At 44.3% G+C, this 16,592-nt stretch overlaps 1 protein-coding gene and 1 pseudogene across 1 annotated transcript; both read left to right on the top strand.

Moving 5' to 3' along the window:
- The first annotated feature begins 5,780 nt into the window (after window positions 1-5,780).
- LOC119357651 lies at window positions 5,781-9,387 on the top strand (annotated as a pseudogene).
- A 176-nt stretch (window positions 9,388-9,563) lies between these two features.
- LOC119357650 (F-box protein At5g03100-like) lies at window positions 9,564-11,700 on the top strand. Its single transcript, XM_037624524.1, has 3 exons — window positions 9,564-9,591; window positions 10,555-11,554; window positions 11,637-11,700. The coding sequence occupies exons 1-3, from the start codon at window positions 9,564-9,566 to the stop codon at window positions 11,698-11,700; spliced, it is 1,092 nt and encodes a 363-aa protein (XP_037480421.1).
- Window positions 11,701-16,592: the final 4,892 nt, after the last annotated feature.

The raw sequence follows: 16,592 nt of genomic DNA, 5'->3' as shown, positions 1-16,592 counted from the left end.
GGCCTCGGACGCGCCGATGACGGCCCCGACGAGGAGGAGGAGGCTGAGAGAGAGACCCGCGAAGCCATGGCGGGGGTGGGGGGGAAGGAGGGGTGGACACCGGCGCCGGAGTGGCGGCCGGTGGGAGGGGGGTGGGCGCCGGCACCGGAGTGGTGGTCGGCGCGGATGGTGGCCGCCGGGACCGGGGAGGCCGCCGGCGCTCAGAGGAGGGAGGCGCTCAGAGGATGACACAATTGTGGTCTCAATGAATAGAAAGTTGAACGGTTATCAACGTTCGGGTTTGCCACCTCTTTGCCATCGGATCAAGTTCATCCAACAATACAGATTCAAAGTTATTCGTATATTATATAGGGGTATAGAAATGCTAACTACGCAACTGGGAGGACATGTCTGAAGAGATAGTGCCACTCCTGTCATCAGTCCTGTCCTGACCCAACCGGCTAATGGTTTATGCTCCTTCTACAGTATAACAATGTCAAGATCTCGCTCTCGGGCCTGAGGCTTGACACGAGAGCGAGCGACGGCTCGGTCACCACCACACGCTCGCGCCTAGGAACACCGCACGGTAGCGCACCGGAGTACGTCATGTCTGGCAGTCTCACCCCGAAATGCGACATGTACAGCTTTGGGGTGGTGTTGTTGGAGATTCTGATCACAGGGATGAAGTGGGTAGACATGAAAAGACCCGTCGAGGAGGAGCGGGAGCTGCTGGAGTACGCGCGGCCGAATCTTGAAGACCCGGTTAAACTGGCAGGGTTCATGGATAAAGCATTGAAGGGCATCTACCCAGTGGCAGCGGCACACAAGGCTGCCTTGGTCACATACAGGTGCCTCCATGTCAAACCCGAGAACAGGCCGGACATGTCGGACGTCGTGGAGGCGCTCGATCAGCTTACCGACGCTGCCATCAAGGAGGATCAGTTGCCTGTGCCGGCGCCTGTGTCACCCAACTCCAACCTACATAGGTTCACCTTCGCTGAGTTGAGCGCCGCGACCGGAGGGTTCGCCTCCAGAAACAAAATCGGCAGTGGCAGTTTCGGGACGGTGTACAGGGGATCCCTCGAGGACGGCATCCCGCCGGGGCTCCGTGCGCAGCCCGTCGCAGTCAAGAGAGCGCGGGCAGACAACTACCACTCCGAGGAACATCTGGTATGTAGGTATAGATAGTGTACGTGTTCGATTAGTGGATGTCTCTAATTGACTTCCTTCAATGTGGCTAGAAAGATTCGATATTCCTGGGGGAGCTGCAGCCGCGGCAGCCGAGCCTGGTGAAGATGATCGGCTACTGCTACTAAAACCTCCCAATGATTTGTATGCTGGAAACCTCCCAATGAACATGTTGAGTCTAACCCACATTTACAAAAGTAATACTTCTTTGAAAGTGATTTGTGGTGCGTGCCGAGCATGATTATGATTAATGATTTCTGCTACTAAAACTAAAATGGAATAAGTTAATTTCCCGGTGACAAGTACCTGCAAAATAATTTCATGTGATATCTATCGGTAACAAAAAATATTATGTTTAATATGTTTTAGATATTCGTGTTGTGTTGTCATTGTCAACACGATTAAGCATTGCTCTAGCTACCGCGAAAGGGTTGTTGTCCCTCCACGGTGAAGAGAAGCCATTGATCTCCAGCAAATTTAACGCCTCCAACATCTTACTAGACTCGGTGATCATTCTTCCTCTTTTCTATGTGATTATTTATTTATGTCATATGCACGGAATTTCGAAAGGATGCCTATTTTTTTATAAAAGAAGCTTTGCATCCTAATTTCGTTGGAATAAAATTGATAGTACAACACTCCCAACATTTTTGTTTGTTTGACCGTGTTCACTAGCCAACAATTGGAAAGAAAGAAACAACCACCTAGCCCGGGAGGAGAGTACAACAATTAACAAGACTATATATACTTAGAACCATTCGGCATTTGGCAACTGTGAAAACATCCACCATGTGGGACACTTCCACTTGAAAAATTAAGACTTACCACTACATCAAGAAACTAAAATGGTATAAAGCATGACAAAACCATTATCAAACCCATTGTCATCCATAGTAGCTCCCTAATCATTACAGAGACAAAGCGCCTTGCAATTTCCTTCATCAGCTTCATTACCCAACCTTGCTTGCCGTTGAAAAAAATTGTGGCCACTATAAGGAGCTTTGCTCCGTTGCATCGCAACTTTAGAAGTACTTACATTTGTAAGTTACACAAAAAGAATCGTTGGGGTAAATTCCTCAAAAGCGGGTATCATTTCTAGCTATCCACAAAACCCTGATAACAACAACACATCTAAAACAATAAGCCTAGCTTTAGCCGTGAAGTTGTTTGCTACGCTGCATTGCAACTTTAGAAATAGTTACTTATGTAAGTTAGACCAAAAAGATATGTAATCAGCTATAGTAAATACTATATCGATAGAATCATTAGGATAAATTCCTCTAAAGCAGGCATCATTTCTAGCTTTAGCCGTGAAGTTGTTAACCCATGTAGGTAGCATACTAAAATTGACATGAGCAACTCTTAGGTTAAAAGTGCACAAAGCTACTCCCGAGGTATATCTGGCCATTGGACAAGTAAAGAAAAAGTGTCAATTCTTTCTTCCCTAATACCAAACAGACATTTGTCATTCTAGTCTATCCCCTATTTAGTGAAGCATCTCTAGTTAGAGTGCTCTTAAGAAAAGCAATCCGTAGAAACACCTCGATTTTCAATGGCATTTTCTAAACCAAATATCCTCAAACGTAAAAGCTACTTGCATAGGTGCATAATATACATTGAACACTAAATTATCCAGGAGAACAAAGACTCTGAATAGATTCTTCATCGTCGCCACTGATAGAGAAGCCATCAAACAATTTGATTAAATCACACCACATCACAGCTAAACCCCCACAAAATTCTTCTGGAATTTAGACTCCCCGCCATTCATAGAGAAGTCTAGTAGGAGTGATGTTCTTACTATGTGACAAATTATATGGCCTAGCATATTTGGAATACATGGATTTATCACCAATCCACCAATCCTCTCATAACCTAGTCCTTGAGGATAACTTGTTTGAACTAGCACAATAGTTGTTGTATGTTCTCATTCTAAAGTTAGTGCACCATTCAGGTAAGTAAATATTAGTAGGCACACAGGTAGCATGTTGCAAGAAAGGAAAAAGCAACAGCTAGGGCTTCGCATCTCGTTCTGTTAGCCAACGTCAAATCTTCATGCCCATGACTTACAGTTGTGTTTTGCATAAAAATTGACATGAGATTAGAGGATGTGCTTGCATGGGCTTGTCCGTTTGCACACGAATGTGTGTCTTCTTAATTTACTTCTGCAATCATGATTTTTTCCATTTGACAAGAATTTGCATTTTTGTTTATGCACTGAAAGAGTCATGGACATCGTCATTAAGCATTTTTTTCAACATGGCCACTGGAAAGGCCATTGATATTAACTGGCTAGACCCAACATACACTCGCTAATGATTTTCACTTTTTGTACACTTCAGTATAACAATGTCAAGCTTTCGGACCTGTGGTTCGCCAGGAAATATGGGAAAGGTGACGACTCTAACGAGTACACACTCATGACAAGTGGGTACGGCTGTCCGCCGGAGTACGTCATGTCTGGGGACTTCACTATGAAGTGCGACGTCTACTGCTTCGGGGTGGTGTTACTAGAGATCCTAACCAGGCAGAGGTTGGATTGGGTGACGCGAGCTTCAGAACAGAACCTGCAGAATCTACGACCGCGTCTGAGAGACCCGCTCGAGCTGGGGAGGGTCATGGACCCGGTGTTAAAAGACATTTACCCAGTCGCAGCGGCACATGAAGCTTGCATGGTCGCGTATAGGTGCCTTCACGCAAGCCCCGAGAAACGTCTAAGCATGCTAGCTGTTGTGGAGGCGCTTGATTTGCTTGTTCGTGCCACCACCACAGACGAGGTCAATGTTGGACAGACAAACACAAGGACGTGATCATGAGCTGAGCTTTGTCATAATTTCCATGTAAATATGTTAGTCCGATCTCTATGTTCTTGTAAATTATGTACACACGATCATTGTCGTTATGTTTATATTTATGTACTATGGCGTGTTTGCATGTTTAATTCACTATGTTGTTTCTCTCTTATGGATACATTAAAAAAAGACATCCAAAAAGGCATATTATATCTGATATTTAGCAAGGAAAATACTAGACAATACAATTGAAACACAACTGGATAGTACAAAATAAAATTACATTGCCAAACATACTACTCCCTCCATTACATATCTAGTTGTGTCTCACTACTTAGTTTGGCCATTAGAAGTTACAACTGCTCAAAAATGCCATTACATATCTAGAAAATGTCATTGTTCCCCTAGATGTTTGCTCAAAATGCCATTAGACATCGTTATTGTAAGGTCAACTCCATTGACCATGTTATATGACAAAAATACCCCTAAGCCCACATTCACTCTCTCTATCTCACAATGATATGTGTGGCCCCCACTTATTAGGAGTAAGCAAGCGAATAATTTTATAGAAAAATAGGAACGTTGTTGGGATCAAGTAGGACGCACACATTATTGTAGTGAGATAAAGGGAGAGTTGACATGTTCGTCCATAGGTATTTATGCCACTACAACATGGCAAACGAGATTTGAGTTGACAATAATGATGTCTAGTGGTATTTTTGAGCATGCGCCTTACGAAGCGATGTCATTTTTGAGCAGTTGAAATTCCTAATGGCAAAATTAAGCAGTGCGACACAACTAGTGGCATAAATGATAAAAACGCTACAAAATAAGTGCCGCTGATTTAATACAAAGTTAGTACAACATTATACCAAATTAGCGACACTTTTTTTGGGATAAAGGGGGTATTATTCTTTTTCCTTCGATTGTACGACACTCGAGGAGAGATTGAAAATGCACTAAACCAGTAGTAAAAGAAGGGGATATCTGCAAACGCCTTCGTCGTACCATGCTTTAAAGACCGCAATAACCACTCGTCCCTTGCGAGGAGATCTAGAAGTCGTTGACGAAACATCAGTTGGAGCATCATCCCATGCAAAACAAACTTGCAATCCGTCACCATCGTTTTAGAGGGTTGGATAAACTAGACCAAGCAATAGAACAACACAAAATAAGATGTCAAAGTCGTCGCACCAATGGCTAGCCAATTGCTCTGCTTGAATGACACACCAAAAGCCAAGATCTGAAGAGAGACAAGATATCCGAGGATACAAACTCTCATAGACCCCTTCACACCGGAACGGATATCATTGAGGTAGGGAGAGACCAAAGAGATCTTATTCCTACACGTCATTACCGCCGCCTCCTTGATGCCGCCGAAAAGTATGAGGCATGCAATGGCGTTTTGACCTTGGAATATATTTTTTCTAGACCCCCCCCCCACCCCCCTACACAAAAAAAAACTCACATATAAGTCCTCTTTAAACCTTTTGTTAAAACCAATGTGTATCACTTGAACGGGTTTATGGCTCCTGATGCGCAATTTTTGAGTTAATTAATGGACAAAAGTGTGCATCTGTCCAAGTTTATGGTCCAATTGGACAATTTATTAGTCCAGAATGTTCTAGGTAAAAGCACATTGGGTCATCGCTATGAAGCAGTAGAATGCATTAGCTTTATTTTTGGAGAAATTTTCATAGTACTTTTTTCAGAGAAATAGATTTTTTAGGGGATTCAGAGAAATATTTTTTTTTTGAGGAAATTCAGAGAAATAGATGGGTTAGCTAACTGGGCCACCCTTTTGGTAACACACGCGACAGAATGCCCAAAGGCCCATCGACCCAAGCAGCAGCCGCCGCCCCCATTTGCTACGGGGGAGAAGGCGAGTCGCGATCGAACTCCATCCCCAAAATTTCGAATTTGAAAAGCGGCGAAGAACTCCACGCCATTTTGACGAATCTCTCCGTAAGTTGGATCCCTTCGTCCCTCAACCCCTCTAGATCCGATCCAATCTCCATACGCATATTCCTCCATGGATTTTCCTGCGTAATCTTTACGCCGGGTGCCCGTGAACCTGTACGCAGGCCATCTGCTCGACGAAATGCGCCGGACAACCTCCCAGCGCTAGGGGCCTTACCGCCGCGCTGGCCAGACGTCAGCCTCCGGCGCCGGCGCCAGCGCCGTCACTTTCGACCGCCTCAGCGCCCTACCGGACGCGCTCCTGCACCACATCATGTCGTTCCTGAAGGCGTGGGAGGTGGTGCCCACCTGCGTGCTCGCGCGGTGCTGGCGCCACCTCTGGGCGTCCGCGCCCTGCATCGACCTCCGCGTGCGCCACTCCTCCTTCCGCGATGCCAACCCGCCGGAGGAGTTCCGTGACTTCGTGGACAGCCTCTTCCTCCACCGTGATGTGTCCGCTTCGGTGGACACGCTCCGCCTGCGGTTCAGCGATGACTATGTGGGCTTCGACGAGAAAGATGCCAACTCGTGGATCAGGACTGCTATCGGCCGCAAAGCGCGGGTTATTCATCTTGTTGGACATCGTAAGGGAGTCGCGTCACTGGACCGCGTGCCCTTCGTCTCTTGCCATCTCAAGATCTTGAAGTTGTCGTATGCCATGCTCGACGATAGGATCCTTGGACAGCTTTCTTCTAGTTGCAAATCCCTGGAAGAGCTGGATCTGAAGGATTGCTTGGTCACTGGCCCTGGGATTGTGTCTACCTCTTTGAAGACTTTAATCATGCTCAAATGCACGTTCAACTGGGAATTCTTGATCACTGCTCCGAACCTTGTGCTTCTTCGCCTCATCACGCCTTCCGTCCGAGTTCCGTCATTTACGAACTTTGGGTCACTGGTCACAAGCACCATCATACTTGACGATTCTCTCTTGTGTGATGATTTTGGATACATCAGTGATGAAGATAATTTTGATGAAACTACTGATGATGATAACCACAACGATGATAAGAGTGAGAACTATAACATTCATGATGACTGTTCCTTGAGTGATGATGATTTTGGATACATCAGTGATGATAATTTTGGATACATCAGTGATAATAACTTTGGATGCATCAGTGATGATGGCGATTTTGATAAGTTTGGATTTGGATATGGTTTTCCTAAAGGAAGATATGGACACAGCCGTTACAAGGATAATTACGATTATGGTAGCGATATTGATAGTGATGACAATACCTATGAATACAGTGAGATTGCAAATGATGCAAAGTATGGCTACAAAGGGGCCAAGCTTTCCAGTGAAGATGGTAAGTATGGTGGAAATAGTGGTGGAAATTATAGTAAGATTCTAGGTGGCCATAATATGCTTGAGAGCCTTTCTACTGCTACAAGCTTGGAGTTGTTAACTGATGCTGGAGAGGTATATCTATCACCATCATTTACTGATCTGTCTCTTTCCTCTCTTATTTTCTATTTATATTTTCCACAGACCGTAGTTATCATGGGACATGTTTTCCGGACGTTTCAGAAAGAAACGTCGTGTTCCCTTGAACAGAATACATGTGTCGAACAAACACATTTCTGACCTTCTGCTCTAGTGTCAATACCTGGTTACAGAGTTTAAATTAATAAATTAGTACTAGTTTGCTTAATCATCAAATGTAGTAGTAGGGAATCAGTTAGATGAAAGACAGTAGATTCGAGGGAGCATTGTTCACCATTTACGTTCTCATAGGATTGTTTGTCGTGTTTCTCTTTGTTGCAACAGTGTATCTTTTCAACAGATTAACTATATATAATGTAAAAAAACTGATTAATTATATCCAGTCATTATTAGAGAGTCTAAGGCCGATGTTCCTTCAGTTACTAGAAAACTGATTAAGGAATTTTGTAGGAATTCTATAGGATAAGATTTCTAAAGGAAAATTTCATATAGAACCGTTTGGTTTGTAGGAATGGATTCTTATTTCTATGTAGGATCTGTTCCTATCCTTCACATTTCAAAGGGGAAAAACATTAGCTCATACCTAATGGAAAATTTTCTATCCTATGAACCTAGTGACATCTCTTTTTCCTATAGGAACTGAGATGCATGTCATCTCACTTCCTATGACTTTTCTATTATTATGATTTTCCTATCCTATGAACCAAAGGAGGCCTAATTATATGTTATATGTTGTTTTACCTTCTTTTTTGAGATGGGTTTCTTTGTTTTATTATTTCTGTTTAATAAACCACTCGTAAGCAGTTTGTATTGTGAGAACTGAGAAGTTGATTCGACTTACTACTTTTCTTTGCTAAATACTCTTTTGGCTGCAATATGAAGGTGGCTCTGAGTAGGGAATTGAAAAGGTGTCCAACTTTTAGCAACCTGAAGACCCTGTCCCTTGGTGAATGGTGTATGGCCGCTGATTTTGATGCATTAATTTTCTTGCTACAACATTCACCTAATATAAAGAGGTTTTTTCTCCAACTTAAATTGGTATGTGTGATTACATATTTGGTGTATGCTACTTGATCCTTGACTTTATTTTTCTGATCGCATGCTTAATAACAATTTGGTTAATGTGCTAAAGAACTTCGGCATGAGGAAGGCATTGGAAACAGGTATCAAGCTTGAGAGGAGATCATTTACTTGCAAAGACCTTAGAATGGTTAAGATCAAATGTTCAAAGGATGATGGGAGAGTCCACACCTTGGCACATATGTTCAGCGCAAATGGTATACCCCTTCAGTATATTTATGTGCGTCGGAGCGGGAATGCTCGTGAGTCATACCTTCTCTTCATATACCATTTTGTATTTACTTCCAATATCAGTACATCCTTACTGGTTTGTTGGTTTATATGTTCATGTGCTATTTACTGAGATGTAATGACACACATTGCCATGTTCTTGAAAAGCTAAATATGTTTTTAGGTGGCATATGATCTGCTTAGTGTTTCATCAATATTCTATTACATGAGATGTGTATTCTATTAATTACATGAGATGTGTATTCTATTAAATTAGAAGATGTTCTTTCATACATGGTCCTAATCTATAGTCATCTACTTTCTGATATTTCTACCAGATCTCCGCGGCCAAAAGTTTATGAGGGAACTCGCCAAGCAAGAACTGGATGAATGTGGGGACGACTGGATGTAACATGACATCCAGAAGTTTATGAGGGGTCTTCTAGATGATAAATCCTGCCGCGATCGAACCATGCATTATGTAGTTAGCAAGGACCTAGTAAGAACCCTTGATCTCCATGAGGTACTGATGATGCTTTCAAAGCTTCACTGGATCCTTTGACGTCTTTTTTTAGTAGCATGGATGATGGAACTATTTATCAGTACAAATCGTTGGGATGTTCTTCCTAGAATCCCGTGGGATGAGTTCATATGTGTGTTCTGTAGTAACTTTGCTTTCTTACCGGAATAGAAACAAAATTATGGATGCTCCTTGCCTGAATTGTGGTACAGCGGAGATACGCTTTGTTATTTCGCTCCGACAGTATGACCGTAGGGTTCATTTGTCAGGTTTTTTTTATCTTCATAAGTTTAGTAGTATATTGAAATATGTTTTAACTGTAGTAAAAAGGAAATAAACTTCATATGCAACAGGTAGAATATTGAGGTAAGCTTCATGCTCTGCAATCATGTGTGCCTACCACTATGAGCAGCGAGGTATTTTCGCTCTGAATAACAAATACCAACACACCTGAAAAAATGCACAGTGTTTTTTAATTGAAAATGACACAGTTAATAAGAGAGTGAATTCCAATGTTTACCCACTGTTTTTGTATTTGTGATAGTATTTACTCCATTTAAATTTTCCGCCACATTGTACCTCAAAATATGATGCAGTCAAGTGAGCTGGGGTGGTTTTATGGCCTGTGCTGGCAGAAGGAGATTTAAGAGCAAACATAGTAGAGTCGCCACACTATGCATCTGAAGGCCGGCGTGAGCGCGACGTCCATTTTCTGCTAGGCTGCTATCGACATCGAGTCAAAATACTCAAGGGCGGCGGGCCCGTCCAACGACTGATTCAGCTTTACGGTGTGCGTCGTCCTTGATCCACTCAAAGTAGTCCCATACCCTCTCCCAGAACTCTCACGGTGTGTGCCGGGGAGGACGTGGCCGCACCGACATGCTCGATGAGGTTGAGTGTGGCGGCGGGGACTAAGGAGGGTTGAGAGGGAGCGGGCTGTCGGCCAGTGAAGGGAGCGGATAAGGTGAGTGTGTCGGTGATGGGATCGAGGAGACGGGGACAGAGGTTGAATGTGGTGCTGATCCGTAACTCTAATTCCGTACGAAGCTGTCCGTAGGTCTAGCGTCTCCCAGTATACACTGCCCACAATTTAGTTTAATTTTTTGAATGTTGACAATGCCACAAATTTACAAAACGGGGATACAAGTGGAGTTCACTCTCAATAAAAAAAGACTTGGGAGTTTACGCCATCCCACTCGACAATTCACTCCCAAGCAGCCGCACACCGAAACCGAGAAAGCGGCAACAGACTCCGCCCATTTCGCTGAGTTTCTCTTCGTAAGTTCCATTCCTCGTCTCCGTCCGTATGCATATCCCCCCGGGATTTCAAAATCCCGACTGACGAGGCTGCTGCGGGGTGACCCTAAACCCCGGTGCAGGTCTTCTGCTTGACGAAATGCGCCGGAGCACCACCCAGCGCCCGGGGCCGCGCCGCGGCGCCGGCCTCAAGCCCGACCGCCTCAGCGCCCTCCTGGACGCGCTCCTGCACCACATCATGTCATCCCTCAAGGCGTGGGAGGCGGTCCGCACCTGCGTGCTCGCGCGGCGGTGGCGCCACCTCTGGGCTTCCTCGCCCTGCGTCGACCTCCGCGTGAGCCACTCCTCCGGCCGCGACGCCGACTCGCCGGGGGAGTTCCGCCACTTCGTGCACCGCCTCTTCCTCCTGCGCGACGCGGCGGCGCCCGTGGGCACGCTCCGCCTGCGGTCCGGCGACGAGGACGCCGGCTACGACAAGAACGACGCCAATGCGTGGATCACGGCCGCCATCAACCGCAACGCGCGGGTCATCCATCTCGCCGGGCATCGCTCGGAGATCGCATCGTTGGACCGCGTGCGGTTCGTCTCCTGCCATCTCAAGGTGCTGAAGCTGTCGTATGCTAGGCTCGACGACAGGGTCCTCAAGCAGCTCTCTTCCAGCTGCAGGTCTTTGGAGGAGCTGGATCTCAAGGATTGCCTAGTGACGGGCGCCGGGATTGTGTCTGCCTCTTTGAAGACTTTGATCATGCTCAAGTGCAAGACCAACTGTGCCTTCTCCGTCGCTGCTCCGAGCCTCCTAATTCTGCGCGTCACCATGCCTTACGTCCGAGTCCCATCGTTCAAGAACTTGGGGTCACTGGTCACACGCATTATCATACTGGATGACTCTTTCTTGGGTGATGACTTTGAACACATCAGTGATGAAGATGACTGTGATGAAACTACTGATGATGACGGGGGTGATGGTGATGATAATGATTGGACAGAGAGCTCTAAGATTCATGATGACTCTTCCTTGGGTGATGATTTTGGATATGATCATTTTATAAGGTTTGGATATGGACATACTTTTGCTGAAGAAAGTTACACGCAGGGTCGTTACAAGGATAATTTTGATTATGGTAGTGATATCGACAGTGATGACAATACCTATGAATACAGTGAGATTGCAAATGATGCAAAGTATGGCTGCAAAGGTAAAGGTCAGCTTTCCAGTAAAGATGGTAACTATGGTGGAAACAGAGAATGCAATGGCAGGAAGATTTTAGGTGGACGTCATATTCTTGAGTCTCTTTCAAGTGCTAGAACTTTGGAGCTGTTGACTGATGCTGGAGAGGTATAGCTGTCATCACCTTTTACTGATCTTTCTATCTTTTATTTAGTACGAAAATTTCCTTGATATAGCCATAATTGCTTTTTAACAGCCTTTTCTGATGTTTGCAAAAGAATTTTGTGTTGCTCCCAACATAACACATATATGTCCAATGTGCACATTTCGTACATAGGTAGCAACCTCTGGTTAGCACATTTGACTTGGAGAAGAGTTCAGAATTCAGATCAAGAAATTAGTACGAGCTCATTTCACCATCAAAGTAGTATGAGCACAGTTGACTCGGAGATAGCCTTCCATTGTGGTTGAACTTAGCAATCTACACCTCCTTATCAATCATCCGTGCTATTGGGAGGCTCCATGCTTCATCTCTCAGGTTGTAGGGTAAATTCAAAACCCTAGCCCAAACTTATAGTCGATCAAACATGACCTCATCAGGGCGCATGCACTCTTCGAACTCGGCCAGGATGACCGCGTTCTTGTTGATGTGTCAGGGCGATCCCACCCACACTCTATCACGATCACGCTGGGCCTCAAATTCAGCAACAAAAGTGTTCGCCCCAGTTGATCGGAATTGCAGTCCTCTAGGGTTTCCCCAAGCCGGTCGCAAAGCGTTGCCAATGGTATGAATATGATACAGGTTTCGGTAGAGAACCTTCCCTGCTAGCAACCACTTCGCCGGAGCACCGTCCTGCTGGTCATCTATCACGAGAGGAGTCGCCTCCTCTTCGGATATATCCAGCTTCCCCAGAGCTTCCTCTAGTCTCTCCCTCGCCGATCTAGGGTTGGTCGAACTAGAGTCCCCTTGCGCCGCCTCCGCCGCCGGTGGTGTAGCCATCACCCCGGCCAAGCCCTTGGGCGGCCCGCCGATGATCTCCGCGGCCGCCGATCGGTTTCCACTCCAAACCCTAGCGCCGCCAGAGAGCCCTAGGTTTCGGGGGAAAAAAGCCCCACACAAAGTACTCAGATTCAGAATGTCCTATGAACCAGAATGCCACTTGCAGTCAATACTAAGTACGCAGATTTAATATCCATTTGTCAGGGGATAAAGCAAAAATAATCAAATTTTATGATCAAGCAGATGTTTGTGCGTGTCATCCTATGCCATGTAAAAATGTTGGACAAGATTGTGACCGAAGCAAGCAAGAAAAATAATCACAAGCTGGGAAAGCATGACTAGAGTACCAAATTGCTAATAAATACATAGTATGGGGCCACACTACACTGCTACTACAAGCTACTTCCTGATGAGTAAATCATTTGTCAAACAGATTGCTACACAAGTTCACTTAAATGACAACACATCCTAATCGGAGGAATAGGGAAAAGAAAGTAAAGAAATAACATCTTTAAGTAGCTAGGCACTTGGCAAGCTGGTACTAGTACTATCAGATTCCTTAGGGCCTATTCGGTTTGGAGGATTCCTACAGGATTTTTTCCCATGGGATTTTTTCCTATGTTGGGCATTCGTTTCATAGGAAACAGAGATGCTACATTCCTAAGGATTGTGCCCATATTAGCCTAATTCCTAAGGATTCTTAGCATTAGGTGAGACCTCATGAAAAATTCCTAAGAATTGGAGTGGACATGACATCACAATCCTTTACTTTTCCTATTCCTACAATCTAAGAATCCTATAAAATGAATGAAGCAGCCTTATAATGAGGGGAGCTCCTTTCCACACTTATGCCTTTTGTATTCCATGGCAAATTAAAATAAGGCATATGTCTACGGGAGCTCTTGGCTAGTTCATTCTGACTTATTATCATAACTATTTTGCTACTCTATCTATTATGTTGTCATCAATGCCAAAAGGGAGAGGTTAAACGGGCATTTATGCCCTTAATTATTTTTTTGTGCTAATGACAACATAACTTGTTGTTCTAACCGCATGCTTGAGTCTATAAATAGTGCTGCCACATCATGGAAGAATGCATCGATGGTTAGATGCTCCTCAATTCGAAAAAGGTCAAAGAAGAATTTTGCCAGTGTCTTTACTTCTTAATATTTTAGTCCATAATAGGGCAACCACACTATCAAGAGGGGGTTCACCATGAAGGTATTGTGGGAATCGAGCACACGTACACCAAATATATGTACCCAATTCATACAAAAATGTGCGAGGAAAGGTCCTCTAAATCTACTAAGGTACACATGTTTTGGAAACCCTAGAACCTCTAGGGTAGCCAGGAACTTCTGAGGTTCAGGCAGCTTTCGGGGCGTTGAGAGAGATTGCACAAACTATGCAGTGTCTGTAGAAACCTCAGAACCTGCCCGAAACTTCTAGTGGTCGGAACTTCCAGGACTGCCTGGAACTTCCGGGGCTAAAAGAATCTATGAACATCGGCTGGATTTGTGGTGACCTTATAAATAGTACTTTTCTTCTCCAATAAGAAGGTGATGATTCCATTTCTCCCACTTCCATTTTTAGAACTTGATTTCTTAGAGATCACCCCCTAGCCACCCAAAGCTCTTGATCTTTTGAGGAGTGAAGGAGTAGTGCCCCATCTACACATTCACCAAAGCAAAGGCGATTCCTCCTTGTGTTTCGTGGTGAATCTTGTTACCCTGGGAGGTTGAAGACTCCTAGGTGATAGGAATGCTTCGGTGAGAAACCAAATTGTGATTTACCCCGAAAAGTTTGTGAAGGTTTGGAGCCGCCTCAAGGTATACGGTCTACCACTAGTGGTTGGGAATCACATTTGTTGTGATATCTCAAGGAGAATAGGGGTGAGCCTTCGTGGTAACACCCAATCCTCCAACGGTGACTAGTTTCCCTCCAAGAAAGTGAACATCAAGATACATCCTCATCTCCAGAGTTCGGTTATTCCTAACTCTAGATCCTTACTTGTGGTTACTTTTTCCTTGTCCTTGCAGTCGATATATCATAATATGTTGTTTAGTTTGTACTATTATTGCTATCATCTTTGCTAGAAACTTGACTCACCTTTGCAATTGTTAGGCATACATTGTATCCCCCATTTGCCTAAGCTTGCTAATTAACAAGTAAATTTTGATTTTTTTTCTATTCACCCCCTCTCCAGGTCCATGTCGATCCTTTCAGATGACATTCCTCAGATCTGCTCAGACTTGATTTTCAAGGTGAAAATACATGATCTAGCCTTCGATAGTTGGATCTGGCGACGATGGCGCTTTAGCGTCGTTCCCTTCCTGAAGGCATTGCTATTGGACAACATTTCTTGTTTACTTGTGATGTCAAGGGATGGTTGTTGTGGATATGGTCGTTGTTGGAGCTTGTTAATCATTGTTTTCATCGTTGTGGAGTTTTTTTACTCCACCAATGCATAGTTTCGGTGTTGTATGCCTTTGCTATTTGCTGGTGTGATTCTTCGTGTGTTCATTGCTATTTTTGGGGGGGAAAACTTCCAGTCTATTCGTCGTCTATCATGACAGTACAAAGAACACCATAAATAATAAAAATTACATATGGATCCATAGACCATCTAGCAATGACTACAAGCACCGGAGTAAGCCAAAGGCAGACCACAGTCAACACCTCTCCCTCACTGGATCAGTGGATTTTTTGTTGTGGTAGATAGTCAAGAAGTCGTCGTGCTAAGGCGACACAAGACCAGCGCATCAGAATAACAACCGTCGCCGATGACTAGAAGCATAGGTCGAAAGGATCCAAACCATAGTCACAGAAAATAAGATTGTGAAGGAAATATGCCCTAGAGGCAATAATAATGTTATTATTTTATTTCCTTATATCATGATAAATGTTTATTATTCATGCTAGAATTGTATTATCCAGAAACATAATACTTGTGTGAATACATAGACAAACTAAATTTCACTAGTATGCCTCTACTTGACTAGCTCGTTAATCAAAGATGGTTATGTTTCCTAACCATAGACATGTGTTGTCATTTGATTAACGTGATCAAATTATTAGAAGAATGATGTGATTGACATGACCCATTCCATTAGCTTAGCACCCGTTCGTTTAGTATGTTGCTATTGCTTTCTTCATGACTTATACATGTTCCTATGACTATGAGATTATGCAACTCCCGTTTGCCGGAGGAACACTTTGTGTGCTACCAAACGTCACAACATAACTGGGTGATTATAAAGGAGATCTACAGGTGTCTCCAAAGGTAAATGTTGGGTTGGCGTATTTCGAGATTAGGATTTGTCACTCCGATTGTCGGAGAGGTATCTCTGGGCCCTCTCGGTAATGCACATCACATAAGCCTTGCAAGCACTGCAACTAATGAGTTAGCTACGAGATGATGTATTACGAAACGAGTAAAGAGACTTCCCGGTAACGAGATTGAACTAGGTATTGAGATACCGACGATCGAATCTCGGGCAAGTAACATACCGATGACAAAGGGAACAACGTATGTTGTTATGCGGTCTGATCGATAAAGATCTTCATAGAATATGTGGGAGCCAATATGAGCATCCAGGTTCCACTGTTGGTTATTGACCGGAGACGTGTCTCGGTCATGTCTACATTGTTTTTGAACCCGTAGGGTCCGCATGCTTAAGGTTTCGATGATAGTTATATTATGAGTTTATGAGTTTTGATGTACCGAAGTTAGTTCGGAGTCCCGGATGTGATCACAGACATGACGAGGAGTCTCTAAATGGTCGAGACATAAAGATTGCTTTATTGGAAGCCTATATTTGGACATCGGAAGTGTTCCGGGTGAAATCGGCATTTTACCGGAGTACCGGGAGGTTACCGGAACCCCCCGGTAACCTAATGGGCCTTAATGGGCCTAGTGGAGGAAGACGAGAGGAGGCCTAGGGGCTGCCGCGCGCCCCTCCCCCCCCAAGTCCGAATTGGACAAGGAGGGG

The sequence above is a fragment of the Triticum dicoccoides genome, chromosome 2A (genome assembly GCF_002162155.2).
Source record: "Triticum dicoccoides isolate Atlit2015 ecotype Zavitan chromosome 2A, WEW_v2.0, whole genome shotgun sequence".
Classification (NCBI taxonomy): domain Eukaryota; kingdom Viridiplantae; phylum Streptophyta; class Magnoliopsida; order Poales; family Poaceae; genus Triticum; species Triticum dicoccoides.
The sequence above is the reverse complement of the archived record's forward strand: the minus strand, read 5'-3'. Positions and strand labels throughout refer to the sequence as shown.

What these genes read in the sequence shown, in the direction of transcription:
- LOC119357650 (XM_037624524.1), top strand. Translation starts at nt 9,564, where the DNA reads ATGTGTGCCTACCACTATGAGCAGCGAG. An exon ending in CTACCACTATGAGCAGCGAG is followed by an intron (nt 9,592 to 10,554) that starts GTATTTTCGCTC and finishes ACCCCGGTGCAG; the next exon opens with GTCTTCTGCTTGACGAAATG. An exon ending in AAGGATAATTTTGATTATGG is followed by an intron (nt 11,555 to 11,636) that starts TAGTGATATCGA and finishes AAAGGTAAAGGT; the next exon opens with CAGCTTTCCAGTAAAGATGG.